This window comes from Hyla sarda, chromosome 1, assembly GCF_029499605.1.
Source record: "Hyla sarda isolate aHylSar1 chromosome 1, aHylSar1.hap1, whole genome shotgun sequence".
Classification (NCBI taxonomy): domain Eukaryota; kingdom Metazoa; phylum Chordata; class Amphibia; order Anura; family Hylidae; genus Hyla; species Hyla sarda.
Window position 1 is genome coordinate 423804840 of NC_079189.1, and position 23226 is coordinate 423828065.

Genomic DNA, 23226 nt, shown 5'->3' on the forward strand with positions numbered 1-23226 from the left:
TACCTTCTATATCAGTATTTGAGAACACCTCCCCCCAGTCTATGTCCTGTAGTGCAGCCCTCAGCCCAGGGAAATTTGCCTTTTTAAAGTTATATGTTTTTGCCTTCCCCGCCTGTCTTTGTTTTCTACATTTTAAGTCAAAAGTAACTATATTGTGGTCGCTATTACCAAGGTTTTCCCGCACAGTTACATTACCAACCAGCTCTGCGTTGTTGGAAATGATCAGATCCAACAAGGCATCACTTCTTGTTGGGTCCTCCACAAACTGGCCCATAAAATTATCCTGCAATAAATTTAGGAATTTTCTCCCCTTTGTAGTTTTAGCCAACCCCGGACCCCAATCTATATCTGGATAGTTAAAATCTCCCATTATTACCACTGTACCTGCCCGGGCGGCCCTCTCTATTTGTTTATGCAGCCGACCTTCTATCTCTTCAGTGATATTAGGGGGTCTGTAGATTACACCAAATATTATTTTTTCAGTATTTCCCTCCTTTTGTAATTCTACCCACAGTGATTCCACATCCTCAGAATCATCACACACTATGGCATCGTTCACACTGACTTTCATACCACTTCTTACATACAGACAGACTCCACCACCTTTTCTGTTCATTCTATCCTTGCGAAACAATGTAAACCCCTGCAGATTATGCGAGGAGTCCAGCCATGTCTCAGTGACCCCAACTATATCAATATGTTCCTCCAGTATCAAGGCCTCAAGCTCCCCCATTTTATTTGCTAGGCTTCTGGCATATGTGAACATACACTTTACGTTTCCATTAAGTTTTACACATATAGTCTCACTAATGGGATTTTCAGAGTTATTGGGGTTAATGTTATTATTTGAGTTATAAGGGCTAATTGTACTATTTAAGTTATTGGGGCTAATGGGATTTTTTGAGTTATTGGGTCTAATGTTATTATTTAATTTATTGGGGCTAATGGGATTTTTTGCGTTATTGCGTCTAACGTTGTTATTTAAGTTATTGGGGCTAACGGTATTTTTTGAGTTAATGGGGCTTATTGTAGTTATTGAGTTATTGGGGCTAATGGAATTTTTTGAATTATTGGGATTACAATTTTTCGGGCTACATTTATTTTTACAGCTGGTTTGTAACGCATGAATCTCCTTATCCACTGCTCTTAACCTCCCCCCACAGGACTCCTCTCCACCCACCATTATGTCCTGACCCCTCTCTAACCTATCCATCCCACTGTCTGCTTTCTTTGCTTTATTATCCTCCCCCCACTCACCTAGTTTAAATACTCAGCCACCCCTTCCAGGATTCTCTCCCCCAGCACAGCAGACCCCCTTCCATTCAGGTGCAAATTATCCGTAGAATAGAGTTTGTACCCCAATGAAAAGTCAGCCCAGTGCTCTAAAAACCCAAACCTTTCCCCCTCACACCACGACTTAAGCCATGCATTTAACTCCCTAAGCTCCTGCTGTCTTTCTTGCGATGCGCATGGCACAGGAAGTATTCCAGAGAACACAACCTTAGAGGTCCTTCCCTTCAGCTTGGCACCTAGTTCCTTGTAATTATTCTTTAAGGACCTCCACCTACATGGACCACGACAGCTGGGTCATCCCCAGCCCCCCCTAGTAATTTGTCCACCCTTTCCACCACATGACGAAGGGAGACAGCAAACCATTCGGTTGAGGTGGTCTTGGCGACAAATTATTCTATCCGTCTTCCTGATTATAGAATCCCCTACCACAACTAACTGTCTTGGCCTACCTGCGTTACCATCCCCCACACTACTAGTTGAGCTGTTCCCCCGGCTGTTAGGGAGACCAGTATCCACTAGGGTTGCCATCTCTGATACTGAGGCCCTCGCATCATCGCCCAACTTGGCAATTTTACTTGGGAGATCAGAAGCAGAAGTGACCTTCCTTTTCCTTGCCCCCTTTCCAGTCCCTCTAACTACATTAACCCAGCTCCCTACTTGGGCATCCTGGCTAGTATCTCCAACCTCCATTTCTACCCCACTAACTGCTTGCTCTGTAAGATTGTCAATCGCCCTCAATGTTGCATTTTGCTCCTCTAGATCTCTAATACGAGCTTCCAGGTGGGCAACATGCTCACATTTGTCACAGCGGTATTCACCCTGAAGCTGCTTCTCCAGAGATGTATACATGTGGCACAATGTGCACTGAAGAAAACCTCCAATCCTGCTGTCCATATCCTTGGTGACAAACAGCTGTTATTAACTATTAAGAAAAACTACTTTTATCAAGGGAGTGTAATACTTACAGTTACAGTGGGTCCTGCTTACAACTCCTGCTTATAAAACTTCTCAGATGTAACACTTAATAATACAACAGTTTAGAATACAGACCCAGCTTCAGTGAGACTCAGTCAGAGCAGGGCTCACAGAGTTTCCCAATTAGTTTTATACACCTGAGAGCAGTTAATCAATTAACCCCTCCCCCAGGTGTGCTACAGACAGGAGCGAAAAAAAAATGCAAGGGCTATGCAACCGCTGGAGACACCCTGTTTGGAAAACAATGATCCACAGTATACTCAGCACATGAACTTCTGCTTATAAAACTTCTCAGATGTAACACTTAATAATACAACACTTTAGAATACAGACCCAGCTTCAGTGAGACTCAGTCAGAGCAGGGCTCACAGAGTTTCCCAGTTAGTTTTATACACCTGAGAGCAGTTAATCAATTAACCCCTCCCCCAGGTGTGCTACAGACAGGAGGGAAAAAGAAAAAAAAAATGCAAGGGCTATGCAACCGCTGGAGACACCCTGTTTGGAAAACAATGATCCACAGTATACTCAGCACATGAACTTCTGCTTATAAAACTTCTCAGATGTAACACTTAATAATACAACACTTTAGAATACAGACCCAGCTTCAGTGAGACTCAGTCAGAGCAGGTTATCAACAACATCGCTAGCAACCAATAGTAAAGTTTCCCACCCCCTCACTGTTTTCTTCCTCGAATACGCAAATATTTGCATAATCGAATATAACAAATACGCAAAATTTGCAAATATAGGACGAAAATTCATCTATGTATTCGCAAAATATTGCAAATTCAAATATGAGCAATGCCGCTCATCACTATTGATGACTAGCTCCTAAAACTGGATGAATTTCACTGTGTTGACAGCTCTTCAGAATCGTACAAAAGCGTTGTATTTGTTCATTGACATCTGGACCATGTACACTGCAACTTTTTTGTACGATACCGGGATTTTGCTCATAGGGCCATATGATTCTAGGACTTAATCTAAGAGATGAACTCCTACTATTTACTAATTGTAGTCTACAATACGATCAGGTTTGATGACTATTATCATGGTATCCATCACAGGGACATTGGTGCTGCCATTACTGTGAATTGTGGACTGGAGAAGAACCTCTCACCCCTAGGGATGAGTGTGTGAATGGGATGTGTCGGGAGGCCTCTGGTTTTTCCTTACAGTGCAGTGACTCTGACAGAGAGGGTCTTGAAGAGAGGGATGTTATCAGCGTACAGGTCATAATTTCCTTGATCCAGCAGTGGGTACATCAGTACCCACACAATTTTCCCATTAGCTACCATGACCACCAATTCCTGCAGCAGAAAATTATCAGAATCTTCCATTGTTTCCATTGAGGTTACTTTGCCATGTTTATTTCCCACAACAGATAAACATATTTTACAGACAGTATTAGATCCGTCCATCCCTATAGAATTTCCAACAATTATACCAGCATTAGTATTAGTTTTTAATAACTATCCCCATGGTACATGTTATTTGTTATTGCTGTGATAATACATTCTGTAGATCTGTAACTATAAAGACCAAGTCAGAATCTCTGCTTAAAGACCAATTCAGAATCTCTGCTCCTCGAGCTGTTTATCAACCAAACTGATTCATATATATATATATATATATATATATATATATATATATATATATATTATTTTTTTTGTAGCATATTCATACAACATTTGATATAAAAAAATGTAATGTACTTGCTTTACAACCAAACAAAAATAGCTGAAAAGGAACTATCTTTATCCAGTCCCTCCTGCTCTCTAAATATGTTTAACAATATAAGAAACAACACTGTGGTTTCTGAATTCATTCTTTTGGGTTTTTACTTGGAGTCACATTGGAAAATGTGTTTTTTCTACTTAATATTATTATGTTATACCTTCACAGTGATGGGAAACTTTATCATATTATACTTAGTCTTCTCTGACCCAAGACTTCACTTCCCCATGTATTATTTCTTGTGTAACTTGGCTGTCATGGACATCTGCTTTATCAATACCATAGTACCCGTTATGTTGAAGGGGTTTATGGGTCAAGGATTTACCATTTCTTTAGAAAATTGCCTTGCCCAACTATTTATTTACTTCTTAGTTGGGACAGCAGAATTCTTCCTTTTTGGAGTGATGTCCTTTGATCGATACTTAGCTATCTGCAAGCCTTTGCTTTACACTGTCATTATGCACAGGCATATGTATACTTGTCTTCTAGCAGGAGTGTGGATCGGATCATTTTTCAACATTATCTTGCCTTGTGTTTTATTGATGAAGTTAACGTTTTGCAATAATTTAATTGACAATTTCTTCTGTGACTTAAGTCCTCTTCTTACAAATTCTTGCACAGATACCACTATGATTGAATTTATATTTTGGTGCAAGCACATTATATATTTCCATGCTTCTGACAGTCATCTCTTATATAAAGATACTTCTAGAAGTGATGAAAATGGATTCAGCTGATGGAAGAGGAAAGGCTTTGTCTACTTGTTCTTCACATGCAATTGTAGTGACTCTAATCTACAGCAGCTGCATATTTTTGTATGCAAAACCAGCAAAAGGTCAGGGTGCTAGTTTGAATAAAGGAGTTGCCATCCTGAATACTGTGGTGGTTCCTTTGCTCAACCCATTTATCTATACATTAAGAAATGAGAATGTTAGGAGATCATTTTCTGATAAAGTACTAAACATTTAAAAAAAAAAACAAATTACAACCAAGAATGTTTTAACATCTTAGAGATTAGCTATTTTTAGGTCTCAGTGACCTAACTATTATTTTTCAATCATCAGATTTATTAGCTCCTTACTTTCTATGTAAAACAGGAAATACTGTAATTCCACTTTTTCTTGTTTTAATTTTAAATGTTTTACATTTATCATGCAGTGAAAAAAACAATAGCTTATTTTCTTGGTTGTGTTAGAAAGGAGAAGCAAGAGGATCACATATGCTCACCATCGCTTTCTCCCTAGGAGCCACGGAAACAGCCAAATGAAGTTATATCCTGCAGCTGCCTTAAACAATGAATAGGAGACTTAGTTTCTCTCTATCACATGGGCCCCAAAAGTGAAACCCCTGGTGATCAGATAATTATCCATATCCTTTGGAAATAAGTGTAATATCATTGTGAGTATAGGATAACTTTTCAAGATGAGAAAACTTCCTTAAACTGGTTAAATGGCCAGGGTTAGGCTGATGTTCACACAGTAGAATTTCTGCATCGAATTCTGCATGAAAATTGTGCATGCAAAAATGCTTTCCACCAGAGTACCCCTTTAACCCCTTAACGACTCAGGGCATACCTGTACGCCCTGAGCCCAGTCCCGGTGTTTAAAACGGGGTCACGCCGTGACCCCGCATCACACCGGGTCGGTCACGGCTGCAATTCATAGCCGGAACCCTTGGCTAACAATGTGCGGCACCGATCGTTGTGCCGCGTGCTATTAACCCTTCAGACATGGCGATCAAAGTTGACCGCTGCGTCTGAAAGTGAAAGTAAACGCTTCCCGGAAGCTCAGTTGGGCTAATCGGGATATCGCGATAAAATCGCAATGTTTCGATCAGCTAGGATGCAAGCGGAGGTCTCCTTACCTGTCTCCGCGGCGTTCGATCGGGGTTTGATTGCATCAAGCCTGAGCTACAGGCTTGAGCAATCGAGCCCCTATCTCGCTGATCCATGCAAAGCTATGGCTTTGCAGGGATCAGCATAAGAGATCAGTGTGTGCAGTGCTATAGGTCCCTACAGGGCCGTTTGAAGGCATTTGGGGGCCCCAAGCAAAATGGACATGGAGGCCCCCTTTGATGTTCACGCACGTCACGCTCTAGGGCCGGCGTCAGGACATAGTAACAGTAAAATACTGCCCCACACTGTACCCTAAATTTAATACTGCCCCACACTGTACCCTAAATATAATACTGCTATACACTGTACCCTGAATATAATCCTGCCACACACTGCACCCTGAATATTATACTGCCCCACACTGTACCCTAAATATAATACTGCTATACACAGTACCCACTAAATATAATACTGCTATTCACTGTACCCACTAAATATAATACTACCACACACTGTACCCACTAAATATAATCCTGCTATTCACTGTACCCACTAAATATAATACTGCTATACACTGTACCCTAAATATAATACTGCTATACACTTTACCCTAAATATAATACTGCCCCACACTGTACCCTAAATAAAATACTGCCCCACACTGTACCCTAAATAAAATACTGCCCCACACTGTACCCTGAATATAATACTGCCATACACTGTACCCTGAATAAAATACTGCTATACACTGTACCCACTAAATATAATACTGCCCCACACTGTACCCTGAATATAATACTGCCACACATGGTACCCACTAAATATAATTCTGCCACACACTGTACCCTGAATATAATGCTGCTCCACACTGTATCCACTGAATACAATACTGCCACACATGCATCCACATCATATATACATATACACCCCCTCTTTTCCTCTGTGTCCTCATCACCCCCTTAACCCCCTGCCAAACCTCTCCTCATCATTACTATAACCACCCCCCCACCTCTCCTCATCACTATTATAACCAGGGGGGGGGGTTATGGGGGGAGGGATGAGGAGAGGTGCAGGGGGGGCACCTCTCATCATCCCCATAACACCCCCCTGCACCTCTTATCACCCCCATAACACCCCCCTTCACCTCTCATCACCCCCATAACACCCCCCTGCACCTCTCATCACCCCCATAACACCCCCTGCACCTCTCATCACCCCCATAACACCCCCCTGCACCTCTCATCACCCCCATAACACCCCCCTGCACCTCTCATCACCCCCATTACACCCCCTTCTGCACCTCTCATCACCCCCATTACACCCCCTGCACCTCTCATCACCCCCATAACACCCCCCCTGCACCTCTCATCACCCCCATTACACCCCCCTGCACCTCTCATCACCCCCATTACACCCCCCTGCACCTCTCATCACCCCGTTTACACCCCCCTGCACCTCTCATCACCCCCATAGCACCCCCCTGCACCTCTCATGACCCCATAACACCCCCACTGCACCTCTCATGACCCCCATAACACCCCCTGCACCTCTTATGACCACCATAACACCCCCCTGCATCTCTCATGACCCCATAACACCCCCCCACACACACACACACACATCTCTCATCACCATTGCAGTCCCCTTAACCACCATACAACCCCCCCCCCCCGCACCAGTTTACCTACCCTGCCGCGGATAGTTGCAGCGGCATGAGTCTACTGCTGTTCCTGTCACTGCACGGAGGATGCTGGAGGTTTGCGTGGGGACGTAAGCAGGGACAGGTCAGGTGATTGGCGTAGACGTGCGTGCCTGCACGGGGCACGTGACATCTCTACTCCCATCAGCCCCTGACCTGTCCGGTGCCGGTCCTGCTTTGTTTCTTAAGGGGCCCGCGCCCTACAAAAAGGTAATTTAATTGAAATGTGCGGGCGCTCCGAAGTGCCCCGTCGCTACAGGACGGGCAAGCACAGGCTCTGCTCGGGGCCCCCCAGCCAGCTCGGGGCCCCAAGCAATTGCTTGGTTTGCCGGTCCGGTAGTGACGGGCCTTGGTCCCTATGGGAGCTATAGCACTGAAAAAAAACTGAAAAAAAAAGTTAACAAAGGTCATTTAACCCCTTCCCTAATAAAAGTTTGAATCACCCCCCTTTTCCCATAAAAAAAACTAAACTGTGTAAATAAAAATAAAAATATATGGTATCGCCGGGTGAAGAAATGTCCGAACTATAAAAATATATAGTTAATTACATCACACGGTCAATGGCGTACACGCAAAAAAAATCCCAAAGTCCAAAATTGCGTATTTTTGATCACTTTTTATATCACTAAAAAATGAATAAAAGTGATCAAAAAGTCAGATCAATACAAAAATGGTACCGATAAAAAATTGGCGCAAAAAATGAGTCTTCATACCGGCCCATACGCGGAAAAATTAAAAAGTTACAGGGGTTAGAAGATGAGTATTTTTAACATATAAATTTTCCTGCATGCAGTTATGATTTTTTTCTGAAGTACGACAATATCCAACCTATATAAGTAGGGTATCATTTTAACCGTATGGACCTACAGAATAAAGATAAGGTGTTATTTTTACCAAAAAATGCACTGCGTCGAAACGGAAGCCCCAATAATTACAAAATGAAATTTTTTTCTTCAATTTTGTATACAATGAATTTTTTTCCATTTTGCCGTGGATTTTTGGGTAAAATGACTAATGTCACTGCAAAGTAGAATTGGTGGCTCAAAAAATGAGCCATCATATGGAATTTTCTGTGCAAAATTTTAAGTTTTATGATTTTTAGAAGGTGCTGAGGAAAAAATGAAAATGCAAAAACGGAAAAACACTAAGTCCTTAAGGGGTTAAGGATTCAGGGCTTTTCCATTTTTGCATTTTAAAGTTTTTTCCTCATCACCTTCTAAAAATCATAATGCTTTAAATTTTGCACCTAAAATTCCATATAATGGCTTATTTTTTGTGCCACCAATTCTACTTTGCAGTGACATTAGGCATTTTACCAAAATATCCATGGCAAAGCAGAAAAAAATTCATTGTGTGACAAAATTGAAGAAAAAATGCAATTTTGTAAATTTTGGGGGCTTCCGTTTCTACGCAGTGCATTTTTTTTTTTTGTAAAAATGACATCTCAACTTTATTCTTTAGGTCCATATGGTTAGAATGATACCCTACTTATGTAGATTTGAATCTGTATTACTTACTAAAAAAAAATCATAACTACACGCAGAAAAATACGTTTAAAATTGTCATCTGACCCCTATAACTTTTTTATTTTCCGCGTACAGGCCGATATGAGGGCTAATTTTTTACTCCATGATCTGAAGTTTTTATTGGTACCATTTATCATATTATATTGATCAGACTTTTTGATCGCTTTTTATTTCTTTTTTCATGATAGAAAAAGTGACCAAAAATATGCTATTTTGGACTTTGGAATTTGTTTATGAGTACGCCATTGACCGTGCGGTTTAATTAACAATATATTTTTATAGTGCAGACATTTCTGCACGGGTCAATACCACATATGTTTATTTATATTTTTATTTACACAGTTAATTTTTTTATGGGAAAAGGGGGGGGGGTGATTCTTACTTTTATTAGGGAAGAGTGATCTTTATTACCGTATATACTCGAGTATAAGCCGAGTTTTTCAGCACGATTTTTCGTGCTGAAAACACCCCCCTCGGCTTATACTCGAGTGAACTCCCCCACCCGCAGTGGTCTTCAACCTGCGGACTTCCAGAGGTTTCAAAACTACAACTCCCAGCAAGCCAGGGCAGCCATCGGCTGTCCGGGCTTGCTGGGAGTTGTAGTTTTGAAACCTCCGGAGGTCCGCAGGTTGAAGACCACTGCGGCCTTCAACATCATCCAGCCCCCTCTCATCCCCTTTAGTTCTGAGTACTCACTTCCGCTCGGCGCTGGTCCGGTCCTGCAGGACTGTCCGGTGAGGAGGTGGTCCGGTGGGATAGTGGTTCCGGGCTGCTATCTTCACCGGGGAGGCCTCTTCTAAGCGCTTCGGGCCCGGCCTCAGAATAGTCACGTTGCCTTGACAACGACGCAGAGGTGCGTTCATTGCCAACGTACTTCTGCGTCGTTGTCAAGGCAACGCCTCTATTCCGGGCCGGAAGCGCGGAGAAGAGGCGCCCCCGGTGAAGATAGCAGTTCGGAACCACTATCCCACCGGACCACCTCCTCTCCGGACAGCCCTGCAGGACCGGACCAGCGCCGAGCGGAGGTGAGTACTCAGAACTAAAGGGGGTGAGAGGGGGCTGGATGATGTTGAAGGCCGCAGTGGTCTTCAACCTGCGGACCTCCGGAGGTTTCAAAACTACAACTCCCAGCAAGCCCGGACAGCCGATGGCTGCCCGGGCTTGCTGGGAGTTGTAGTTTTGAAACCTCTGGAGGTCCGCAGGTTGAAGACCACTGAGGGCGAATGATGAGAAGAGGATGATGAAGGGGGGTGGGGATGATGAAGGGGGGTGGGGATGATGACAAGGGGATGATGAAGGGGGATGTGTGGGATGATAAGGGGATGATGAAGGGGGGATGTGCGGGATGATAAGGGGATGATGAAGGGGGGATGTGTGGGATGATGACAAGGGGATGATGAAGGGGGATGTGTGGGATGATGACAAGGGGATGATGAAGGGGGATGTGTGGGATGATAAGGGGATGATGAAGGGGGGATGTGTGGGATGATGACAAGGGGATGATGATGATGAGGATGTTAATGACGGGTCTGGATGATGACAGGGGGGGATGAGGTATTTCCCACCCTAGGCTTATACTCGAGTCAATAACTTTTCCTGGGATTTTGGGTTGAAATTAGGGGTCTCGGCTTATACTCGGGTCGGCTTATACTCGAGTATATACGGTAACTTTTTTTTTACACTTTTTTGCAGTGTTATAGGCCCCCTGGTGGCTATTTCAATTCACCAAAAGATCACCGAAGTGATCCACTAATTCCCTATATTTCCCATATATTTGTTAAAAGGTATAATCTTTATTAATTTCAAAACACCAACAAAAAAGAAGTTAAAATTTGCAGTGTATCTCTCCTCCTGTATTATTGATTATCTGTGCCAGCCAGGCATCACCTATTGTCTACCTGTGTGTACCTGCAGTGTACACACGGTTAGTGGAGGAGTCTGCACTGTATATTAAAAAACCTATCCTATGCCCCCCTCGACATGTTTCGCCGCAAGACGCGGCTTTGTCAAGAGGCTTAAGGGCACTGAATGAAAAAGCGCCAATACAGGGGTTAAATAACCTCTTATTGTGACATCATGGTGGGGTGATATTCACTTCTGATTGGTGGGACGCCATCCCATCCAATCATCCTCTATTTAATTTGATGGACATTTCCATGCACCTATTGCTGCTCTCATAGTTCAACCAATCCGCATGGTTATTTGTTGGTTGCCTCGGTAATGCATCACATGATTACTGCGTCATGATCTCAGAGCCGATGTTCACATCCGCCTCCTGCGCTATGACCCCTGCGCGAGCTCTTGTACCAGCGCCGATATTCACATCCGCTTCCTGCGCGAGCTCTTACACCAGCGAGCGTACCTTGCTGTCAGAGCTGCGCAGTTCTATATGCGCGGGGACTTAGTCTCCACGGGCATTTCCAAATAGATATAATAGTCAATCACTATGTAATTTCATATGCGCCAGAATTTTTCCTATACATAAGGGCTGCGTGATGTAATCTGCGCACATACTTGGTCTTCCATAGTGCTCCATGTTAATAGGGATAAGATCCAATAGAATACATTATTGCTCTATATGATATTCTATATTATTCTATATTGTATAATATTATCACCATAGGAGTAGTTAATTATTTAGTGATAATTGAAAGGCAGCATATTGGTCCATCATGGTTAGTCCATCTACAATTCCCTCCCTGATGTCACTTCGGCAGGGTGTTTAATAATTGTGTTGATAATTGTACACAATGTTTATACATTATGGCAGCTATTCTAAATGAATGCTGAGAAGGTAAATCCCTCATTGAGTCCATTAGGGCTCAGGCTTTTGAGTCGCTGTATCCATCTTGCTTCTTCACGAAGTAATTACTTATCTAAGTTACCTTTTCTGGGGCCCAATGTCATCTTAATTAGTCCCCAAAATTTAAGGGTTTGTATATCACCTCTATGAAAATTTCTAACATGTCTCGCCAGTGGGGTATCAGTCCCGGTGCGGATAGTGCTGAGATGTTGAGATATCCGTCTTCTCAGTTGCTGTGTGGTTTTGCCCACATATAGCTTACCACATCCGCACTGGGCAATATATATTACTCCAGAAGTCTGGCAGTTGATAAAATCCCTAATAACATATTTCTTATTATCAATTGGGTTAACAAATTCTTTCATCCTAGGCAGGAATCCACAAAAGGTACACTTTCCACAGGGATGAGACCCTTTTATTGTAGACTTGAGCCATGTTCTTTCAGTTTTTTCAGTATAGAGGCTATGAACCAGATGTTCTCTGATGTTTTTCCCTCTCCTATATGTGATCGAAGGAAAAGGGGGGATGACATCTCTCAGATCATTATCTGCCTGTAGAATAGGCCAGAATTGACGTAGAATATTCATTACCTGACGACTATTTTCGTCAAAAGTGCCAATACATCGTACCGTCTTAGTTATTGTTCCGTTGTCTGTTTACTTTTCAGTAGCTCCTGTCTTGGGGTGTCACGAGCCCTAGCGAAGGCTCTATGAAGAACCTTCTTAGGATACCCCCTACTGATAAATCTGTTGTATAAAGTCCTGCATTCCCGTAGGAATGCTTCATCTGTGGAGCTGTTTCTCTTGGCACGCAGGTATTGTCCCACGGGGATGCCTCTCTTGAGGGGGGCAGGATGATGACTGCCCCACTCAAGAAAGCTATTAGTAGACGTAGGTTTCCTATATATGCACGTTTGGACGCTGCCATTGGGCTGCAGAGAAATCTGTAGGTCAAGAAAGTTGATGGTGGTCTGGTGGATTTCTGAAGTAAAAAACATCCCTATTGTATTGTTATTTAGTGTGGTGACAAATTGCTGAAATAGTGCTTCTGTGCCGTCCCAAAATAATAAAACATCATCAATAAATCGTGCCCAAAATAAAATGTGCGAGGTATACTGAAGATGGGTGTCTGTGAATACAATAGTGTCTTCCCACCACCCCAAAAAAAGATTTGCAAAATTAGGTGCTTATGGCTGTGCCTTTGTGCTGTAAATAAAAGTGACCATCAAAAATAAAATAATTGTGTATAAGTAAAAAGTGAAGAAGTGACAAAATAAATTGATTGTGCTCAATAAATTGTGTTCATCTCGTGTTCAGAAAGTATTCAACCGCCTTTAGGCCCAATTCATGTTTTATGTTAGTATACAATGCCTCGACATCGAGACTCGCCACATATATATTTGGTGGAAAAGAGATTTCCTGCAGTCTAGATACAGCGTCCCCTGTATCCCTCACATAAGACGGTAAGGCTTGGACAAATGGGGTTAACATCTGGTTCACATATTGGCTAATTCCCTCCGTGAGATTTTCATTTCCCGATACAATTGGACGTCCTGGGATAGGTATTTTTCTTTTATGTATCTTAGGTAATGCATACATTGTTGCTATAGTAGGCTTCAAATTCAGCATATACCTAAATTCATCTTCAGTGATCAATCCATTATTTTTCGCCTCCGTAAGTATCACTCTCAGTTCATTCAGGAATCTCTCAGTGGGGTTGGATTCAAGACGTCGATATGTTGTTTCATCCCGGATTAGTCGTCGGACCATATCCAGGTAATCATCTTTATTCATAATCACTATATTCCCCCCCTTATCGGAGGGCTTAATGATTATGTCCTGATTTTCTTCCAGATCACGCAATGCTTGATTCTCCTCACAGGTAAGATTTTGGTTTCCCCTCTTCCTAGGTCTCAACTCTTCCAATTTGGTACTAACCATCTGTACAAAGATGTTAATATTATCAAATTGTGTAAAATTGGGTGTTGTTCGACATCTAGGTTTTAAATCCGAAAAAGGTGGAGTGGGTCTCCTTATACCACTTTCACCTTCCTCTAGTAGTTCATAAAGATCACTCACCACTTGATTATCCAACCTTGCCTCTATATCACTATCGCGTGATTTGTGCACTTTGTGCAGAGCAAGTTTCCTTGCGAACAGATTAATATCCTTAATCCATTCGAAGGAATCAAATTGTGGTGTCGGTGTATAGGATAGTCCCTTTTTCAACAGCTTAATCTGATCCTTAGTGAGGATATACGATGAAAAATTGCATATCTGCATTTCATCCTTCTTCTCCTCATCTAGTTTTTCTTGTTGGACGGATACGCCCATTTGTCCCTGTCCCTCAACTGGACGCCTTCCCCTAAAAAAAGGGGTGATATGTTTGGATTCTGGCCTCCTGACATGATTTGTGCTGCCGTAGTTGTTATAGATGGCTGTATCAAAGGTGTAAACTGCAAGGCAGACGAATAAGATGTAATGGAGGCAGATCCCTCTCCATTTCGATTTATTGCTGGTATCGGCATATTGGGAGGCATTTCTGTTTGTATGGGACCTCCTTGTTGAGGAGCACCCATTTGTATTGGTCCTGTCTGTTGGGGGTGAACTGTACTTCCTCCCCATTGTTGTTGAGGGAAGCTAATAGGATTCGATAAATTATTATTAGCTGTATGGGGGTTTGTCACTATGCCACCTTGTTGTGTCTGATACTGGGTAATACTCTGTGCTTGTGATTGAGGGTACTGGTAGTTATGGTTATTAAATCCCTGATGTTGATTAGGATTTTTAGATCCTCTATATCCAGTCTTTTTGTTGTAAGGAGGTCTTTTTTTGTGATATTTGTTTTTGATCTGTTGATTGAACTGATATTTTGGTGTGTTATTTTTGGACTGATCGTCTGATTCGGAATAATCAGATTCGGAGATATCAGTATATTTATTATAAGAGGTATCCACGGGTTTTTTAGTATATATTTGTCCGGACTCAAAATCCTTTTTGTCCCGTATATACTTCTTATGTTTCTTTTCTTTGATTTCCGATTGTAAATTCTGAATGTTCCTTTGTAATCGTTGTTCCCAGTTAGTAAAATCAGGATTACTTTTGAAGGTCTGTATCTCCTCTAGTTTGGTCTCTAATAAGATGCTCACTGAGTTAAAGGCTTTTTTCTCATAGGATAGTAGATAATCTATCATACGTAATGAGTTCTCAGTGAGTACTTTTTGCCACCCAGTAATGAAATCAGGGTCTTCCTGGTGCGAATTAGGGACTATATTAATTCGTAGTCCTCTATATACCAAGCCTTGTTGAAGATAAGTCTCTAGACTCAGGAAGCGGATGTGAATATCGGCGCTGGTACAAGAGCTCGCGCAGGGGTCATAGCGCAGGAGGCGGATGTGAACATCGGCTCTGAGATCATGACGCAGTAATCATGTGATGCATTACCGAGGCAACCAACAAATAACCATGCGGATTGGTTGAACTATGAGAGCAGCAATAGGTGCATGGAAATGTCCATCAAATTAAATAGAGGATGATTGGATGGGATGGCGTCCCACCAATCAGAAGTGAATATCACCCCACCATGATGTCACAATAGGAGGTTATTTAACCCCTGTTTTGGCGCTTTTTCATTCAGTGCCCTTAAGCCTCTTGACAAAGCCGCGTCTTGCGGCGAAACATGTCGAGGGGGGCATAGGATAGGTTTTTTAATATACAGTGCAGACTCCTCCACTAACCGTGTGTACACTGCAGGTACACACAGGTAGACAATAGGTGATGCCTGGCTGGCACAGATAATCAATAATACAGGAGGAGAGATACACTGCAAATTTTAACTTCTTTTTTGTTGGTGTTTTGAAATTAATAAAGATTATACCTTTTAACAAATATATGGGAAATATAGGGAATTAGTGGATCACTTCGGTGATCTTTTGGTGAATTGGTTTAAATAACCCTCCATATATTGGTCCGCAGTTGGATCATATATCAATAGGGGTTAACTCCCCCATTATTGGACCTGACCATATACGGTACAAAAGGGAAGTTTCCCATATTATGGCAGGGTTTCTCTCAAACAAGCTGAATCCTGAATTATTTATGACTGAAGCTCAGCATGTTTTCTCCTCTAATGAATTGCCTCTAAATCAGGTGGATATAAATACAGCATTTCACAATTTACAGAGAATATATAAGAAATATTTGCGCTCCTGGTGGGAAGTAGCAAGTCTAGAGACTTATCTTCAACAAGGCTTGGTATATAGAGGACTACGAATTAATATAGTCCCTAATTCGCACCAGGAAGACCCTGATTTCATTACTGGGTGGCAAAAAGTACTCACTGAGAACTCATTACGTATGATAGATTATCTACTATCCTATGAGAAAAAAGCCTTTAACTCAGTGAGCATCTTATTAGAGACCAAACTAGAGGAGATACAGACCTTCAAAAGTAATCCTGATTTTACTAACTGGGAACAACGATTACAAAGGAACATTCAGAATTTACAATCGGAAATCAAAGAAAAGAAACATAAGAAGTATATACGGGACAAAAAGGATTTTGAGTCCGGACAAATATATACTAAAAAACCCGTGGATACCTCTTATAATAAATATACTGATATCTCCGAATCTGATTATTCCGAATCAGACGATCAGTCCAAAAATAACACACCAAAATATCAGTTCAATCAACAGATCAAAAACAAATATCACAAAAAAAGACCTCCTTACAACAAAAAGACTGGATATAGAGGATCTAAAAATCCCAATCAACATCAGGGATTTAATAACCATAACTACCAGTACCCTCAATCACAAGCACAGAGTATTACCCAGTATCAGACACAACAAGGTGGCATAGTGACAAACCCCCATACAGCTAATAATAATTTATCGAATCCTATTAGCTTCCCTCAACAACAATGGGGAGGAAGTACAGTTCACCCCCAACAGACAGGACCAATACAAATGGGTGCTCCTCAACAAGGAGGTCCCATACAAACAGAAATGCCTCCCAATATGCCGATACCAGCAATAAATCGAAATGGAGAGGGATCTGCCTCCATTACATCTTATTCGTCTGCCTTGCAGTTTACACCTTTGATTCAGCCATCTATAACAACTACGGCAGCACAAATCATGTCAGGAGGCCAGAATCCAAACATATCACCCCTTTTTTTAGGGGAAGGCGTCCAGTTGAGGGACAGGGACAAATGGGCGTATCCGTCCAACAAGAAAAACTAGATGAGGAGAAGAAGGATGAAATGCAGATATGCAATTTTTCATCGTATATCCTCACTAAGGATCAGATTAAGCTGTTGAAAAAGGGACTATCCTATACACCGACACCACAATTTGATTCCTTCGAATGGATTAAGGATATTAATCTGTTCGCAAGGAAACTTGCTCTGCACAAAGTGCACAAATCACGCGATAGTGATATAGAGGCAAGGTTGGATAATCAAGTGGTGAGTGATCTTTATGAACTACTAGAGGAAGGTGAAAGTGGTATAAGGAGACCCACTCCACCTTTTTCGGATTTAAAACCTAGATGTCGAACAACACCCAATTTTACACAATTTGATAATATTAACATCTTTGTACAGATGGTTAGTACCAAATTGGAAGAGTTGAGACCTAGGAAGAGGGGAAACCAAAATCTTACCTGTGAGGAGAATCAAGCATTGCGTGATCTGGAAGAAAATCAGGACATAATCATTAAGTCCTCCGATAAGGGGGGGAATATAGTGATTATGAATAAAGATGATTACCTGGATATGGTCCGACGACTAATCCGGGATGAAACAACATATCGACGTCTTGAATCCAACCCCACTGAGAGATTCCTGAATGAACTGAGAGTGATACTTACGGAGGCGAAAAATAATGGATTGATCACTGAAGATGAATTTAGGTATATGCTGAATTTGAAGCCTACTATAGCAACAATGTATGCATTACCTAAGATACATAAAAGAAAAATACCTATCCCAGGACGTCCAATTGTATCGGGAAATGAAAATCTCACGGAGGGAATTAGCCAATATGTGAACCAGATGTTAACCCCATTTGTCCAAGCCTTACCGTCTTATGTGAGGGATACAGGGGACGCTGTATCTAGACTGCAGGAAATCTCTTTTCCACCAAATATATATGTGGCGAGTCTCGATGTCGAGGCATTGTATACTAACATAAAACATGAATTGGGCCTAAAGGCGGTTGAATACTTTCTGAACACGAGAGGAACACAATTTATTGAGCACAATCAATTTATTTTGTCACTTCTTCACTTTTTACTTATACACAATTATTTTATTTTTGATGGTCACTTTTATTTACAGCACAAAGGCACAGCCATAAGCACGGCATGTGCACCTAATTTTGCAAATCTTTTTTTGGGGTGGTGGGAAGACACTATTGTATTCACAGACACCCATCTTCAGTATACCTCGCACATTTTATTTTGGGCACGATTTATTGATGATGTTTTATTATTTTGGGACGGCACAGAAGCACTATTTCAGCAATTTGTCACCACACTAAATAACAATACAATAGGGATGTTTTTTACTTCAGAAATCCACCAGACCACCATCAGCTTTCTTGACCTACAGATTTCTCTGCAGCCCAATGGCAGCGTCCAAACGTGCATATATAGGAAACCTACGTCTACTAATAGCTTTCTTGAGTGGGGCAGTCATCATCCTGCCCCCCTCAATAGAGGCATCCCCGTGGGACAATACCTGCGTGCCAAGAGAAACAGCTCCACAGATGAAGCATTCCTACGGGAATGCAGGACTTTATACAACAGATTTATCAGTAGGGGGTATCCTAAGAAGGTTCTTCATAGAGCTTTCGCTAGGGCTCGTGACACCCCAAGACAGGAGCTACTGAAAAGTAAACAGACAACGGGAACAATAACTAAGACGGTACGATGTATTGGCACTTTTGACGAAAATAGTCGTCAGGTAATGAATATTCTACGTCAATTCTGGCCTATTCTACAGGCAGATAATGATCTGAGAGATGTCATCCCCCCTTTTCCTTCGATCACATATAGGAGAGAGAAAAACATCAGAGAACATCTGGTTCATAGCCTCTATACTGAAAAAACTGAAAGAACATGGCTCAAGTCTACAATAAAAGGGTCTCATCCCTGTGGAAAGTGTACCTTTTGTGGATTCCTGCCTAGGATGAAAGAATTTGTTAACCCAATTGATAATAAGAAATATGTTATTAGGGATTTTATCAACTGCCAGACTTCTGGAGTAATATATATTGCCCAGTGCGGATGTGGTAAGCTATATGTGAGCAAAACCACACAGCAACTGAGAAGACGGATATCTCAACATCTCAGCACTATCCGCACCGGGACTGATACCCCACTGGCGAGACATGTTAGAAATTTTCATAGAGGTGATATACAAACCCTTAAATTTTGGGGACTAATTAAGATGACATTGGGCCCCAGAAGAGGTAACTTAGATAAGAAATTACTTCGTGAAGAAGCAAGATGGATACAGCGACTCAAAAGCCTGAGCCCTAATGGACTCAATGAGGGATTTACCTTCTCAGCATTCATTTAGAATAGCTGCCATAATGTATAAACATCGTGTACAATTATCAACACAATTATTAAACACCCTGCCGAAGTGACATCAGGGAGGGAATTGTAGATGGACTAACCATGATGGACCAATATGCTGCCTTTCAATTATCACTAAATAATTAACTACTCCTATGGTGATAATATTATACAATATAGAATAATATAGAATATCATATAGAGCAATAATGTATTCTATTGGATCTTATCCCTATTAACATGGAGCACTATGGAAGACCAAGTATGTGCGCAGATTACATCACGCAGCCCTTATATATAGGAAAAATTCTGGCGCATATGAAATTACATAGTGATTGACTATTATATCTATTTGGAAATGCCCGTGGAGACTAAGTCCCTGCGCATATAGAACTGCGCAGCTCTGACAGCAAGGTACGCTCGCTGGTGTAAGAGCTCGCGCAGGGGTCACGGCGCAGGAAGCGGATGTGAATATCGGCGCTGGTACAAGAGCTCGCGCAGGGGTCATAGCGCAGGAGGCGGATGTGAACATCGGCTCTGAGATCATGACGCAGTAATCATGTGATGCATTACCGAGGCAACCAACAAATAACCATGCGGATTGGTTGAACTATGAGAGCAGCAATAGGTGCATGGAAATGTCCATCAAATTAAATAGAGGATGATTGGATGGGATGGCGTCCCACCAATCAGAAGTGAATATCACCCCACCATGATGTCACAATAGGAGGTTATTTAACCCCCGTTTTGGCGCTTTTTCATTCAGTGCCCTTAAGCCTCTTGACAAAGCCGCGTCTTGCGGCGAAACATGTCGAGGGGGGCATAGGATAGGTTTTTTAATATACAGTGCAGACTCCTCCACTAACCGTGTGTACACTGCAGGTACACACAGGTAGACAATAGGTGATGCCTGGCTGGCACAGATAATCAATAATACAGGAGGAGAGATACACTGCAAATTTTAACTTCTTTTTTGTTGGTGTTTTGAAATTAATAAAGATTATACCTTTTAACAAATATATGGGAAATATAGGGAATTAGTGGATCACTTCGGTGATCTTTTGGTGAATTGGTTTAAATAACCCTCCATATATTGGTCCGCAGTTGGATCTGGTGGCTATTTCACCGCACATACCGATCTCATACACAGATCACTGCCATGCATTAACATGGCAAAGATCAGTGTAATTGGCAGTCAATTGCTCAAGCCTGGATTTCAGGCTTGGAGCAATCAATCACCGATCGGACGTGACAGAGGCAGGTGAGGGGACCGCAGCTCACGTTCTAGCTTATCGGGACATCCAAATTTCACCGCGATGGTCCTGATCAGCCCGACTGAGCTGCCAGGAAGCTTTTACTTTCATTTTAGATTCGGCAATCAACTTTGATTGAGTGCTACGCGCTATTAGCCCAGGGTCCCGGCTGTCATTAACCGCTGGGACTGACACACTATGAAGCAGTGCGACCACGCATTTTATACCGGGACCGGCTGCAGGGCGTGCATCCTCAAGAGTTTAAGTCCCAGGACGCGAGGGCATGCCTGTACGCCTTTCATCCTGGAAGGGGTAAGGACACAGCTTGTTTTGACGTTCAGCAAACAGACACATTTTTCAAACATGTCCTGTGTCAATTTATGCATTAATAACTCTGGGATGCTTTTACCTATCATACTGATTCTAACACTAATTTTCTTGACATTTTACTTTATGATAGTGGAAAATTTTTGTTGATACTTGCAGCCCTTCCTGGTAAAAAAGCTAAAAAAAAAATAGGATTTTTCAAAATTAGAAATTCTCTGCTTGTGAGAAAAATGGTAATTTCAAATAAATTACAAATTGTATTGCATACACAATATGTCTACTTAATATTCGCATCATAAAGTAAACATGGTTTTCTCTTTGAAGACATTAGAGAACTTTAATGTTTAGCAGCACTTTTCTATTTTTTTATAAAAATTTCGAAATCTGAATTTTTTTTAGGGCCCAGTTCAGTTCTGAGAGGCCTTTATGTTAGAAATCTCTCATAAATGACCACATTGTAAAAACTGCATCCCTCATAGTATTGAAAATTGCATTCAGAAAGTTTGTTAGACATATAGGTGTTTTTACAGGAATAGTTGCAAAGTGGTGAAGAAAAGTCAAAATCTCCATTTTCTGTACAAATATTCCAGTTTTATCCAATTTTCTCTGCAACATACCAGATATTAACACAAAATGCAACTTAACATTTATTGCCCTAATTCTGCTTTTTTTTATATAATATTTGTGGCTCTAGTGCGCTTCTTGTGTCAACAATAGGCCTCTGACATAAAGGAGCACCTAGTGGATTTTAAGCCCTTCTTTTGATATAGGTATTTTTTTCACTACCATTTTATGTTTGCAGAAGCTTTGAGGTGGTAAAACAAAAGAAATCCTTTAAAAGTGACCCCATTTTGGAAACTACACCCCCATTAAATGTAACAAGAGGTATGATGAGCATTAAGACCGTACAGGTGTTTGACAGATTTTTGGCAGATTTTGTGGAAATGTAAAATAAAATTTTTTGCATTAACATGGTGCTGTAGCCCCGATTTTTATTTATTTATACAAGAGATAAAAGGAAAAAAAAACTACAAAAGTTTTAACAAAATTTCTCCTGAGTGCATAAATATCCGATTTGTGGATGTAAAGTGCTCTGCTGCACACGGCAGGGTTCAGAAAGGAAGAAGGTGAGGATTTGGCTGAAATGGGGGTCAGGGCCATTTTGCATTTACAATGATGGTACCAGTACAGTAGAAACCCCCCACAACTGACATCATTATGGAAACTGCACCCCTCAAGTAATGTAACCAATGGTATTGTGAGCATTTATACCTCACAGGTGTTTAAAATAGTGGGGCATAAATATAAAAAATTGATTTGTTACACTAAAATGTAACCCCTTATTTTTCATTTTCACAAGAGATAAATGAATAAAAAGCCACCCAAAATGTGTAATCCAATTACAGAAATAATCCATATATGGACAAAAAGTGCTGTTCAAATGCACAAAATGGCTCTGGAGTGAGCAAGCATCATTCACATTTGTTAATTTACAATGGCTGATAGTTGTAGAGGTTCTGACAAAATAAAATAAAAAGGGTACAGAGAAGTCTCCCCTTTAGGACCCAGCCAATTTTCACTGTAGGACCCGGCGATTTTTTGCACATCTGACCAAAGCAAAAGTGAAAGTTGCCGCCTAGCTCAGTCGGGCTGTTCGGGATAGCCGCGGCTAATCGCGGCATCCCGAACAGCTGACAGGACAGCGGGAGGGCCCCTACCTGCCTCCTCGCTGAGCAGGCATGAGCAGTCATGCGGCAGAATCGTTGATCACTAGTTTCTTATGAGAAACCAGTGATCAATGATGAAGATCAGTGTGTGCAGTGTTATAGGTCCCTATGGGACCTATAACACTGCAAAAAAAAGTGAAAAAAAAGTGAATAAAGATCATTTAACTCCTCCCCTATTAAAAGTTTGAATCACCCCCCTTTTCCAATAAAAAAAAGCACAGTGTAAATAAAAATTTAAATAAACATATATGGTATCACCGCGTGCAGAAATGTCAGAATTATAAAAATATATCATTAATTAAACCGCTCGGTCAATGGCGTGCGCGCAAAAAAATTCCAAAGTCCAAAATAGTGCATTTTTGGTCACTTTTTATATCATTTAAAAATCAATAAGATCAATAAGTCCTATCAATGCAAAAATGGTACCGTTAAAAACTTCAGATCACGGTGCAAAAAATGAGCCCT

The 23226-nt window shown here is 41.5% G+C and overlaps 1 protein-coding gene across 1 annotated transcript; it reads left to right on the forward strand.

The window, feature by feature from the left end:
• Positions 1-4298: 4298 nt before the first annotated feature.
• Positions 4299-4974, forward strand: LOC130270183 (olfactory receptor 6C3-like). Its single transcript, XM_056518172.1, is given in 2 exon segments — positions 4299-4648; positions 4650-4974. Coding segments are annotated over 2 exon segments (675 nt in total).
• Positions 4975-23226: the final 18252 nt, after the last annotated feature.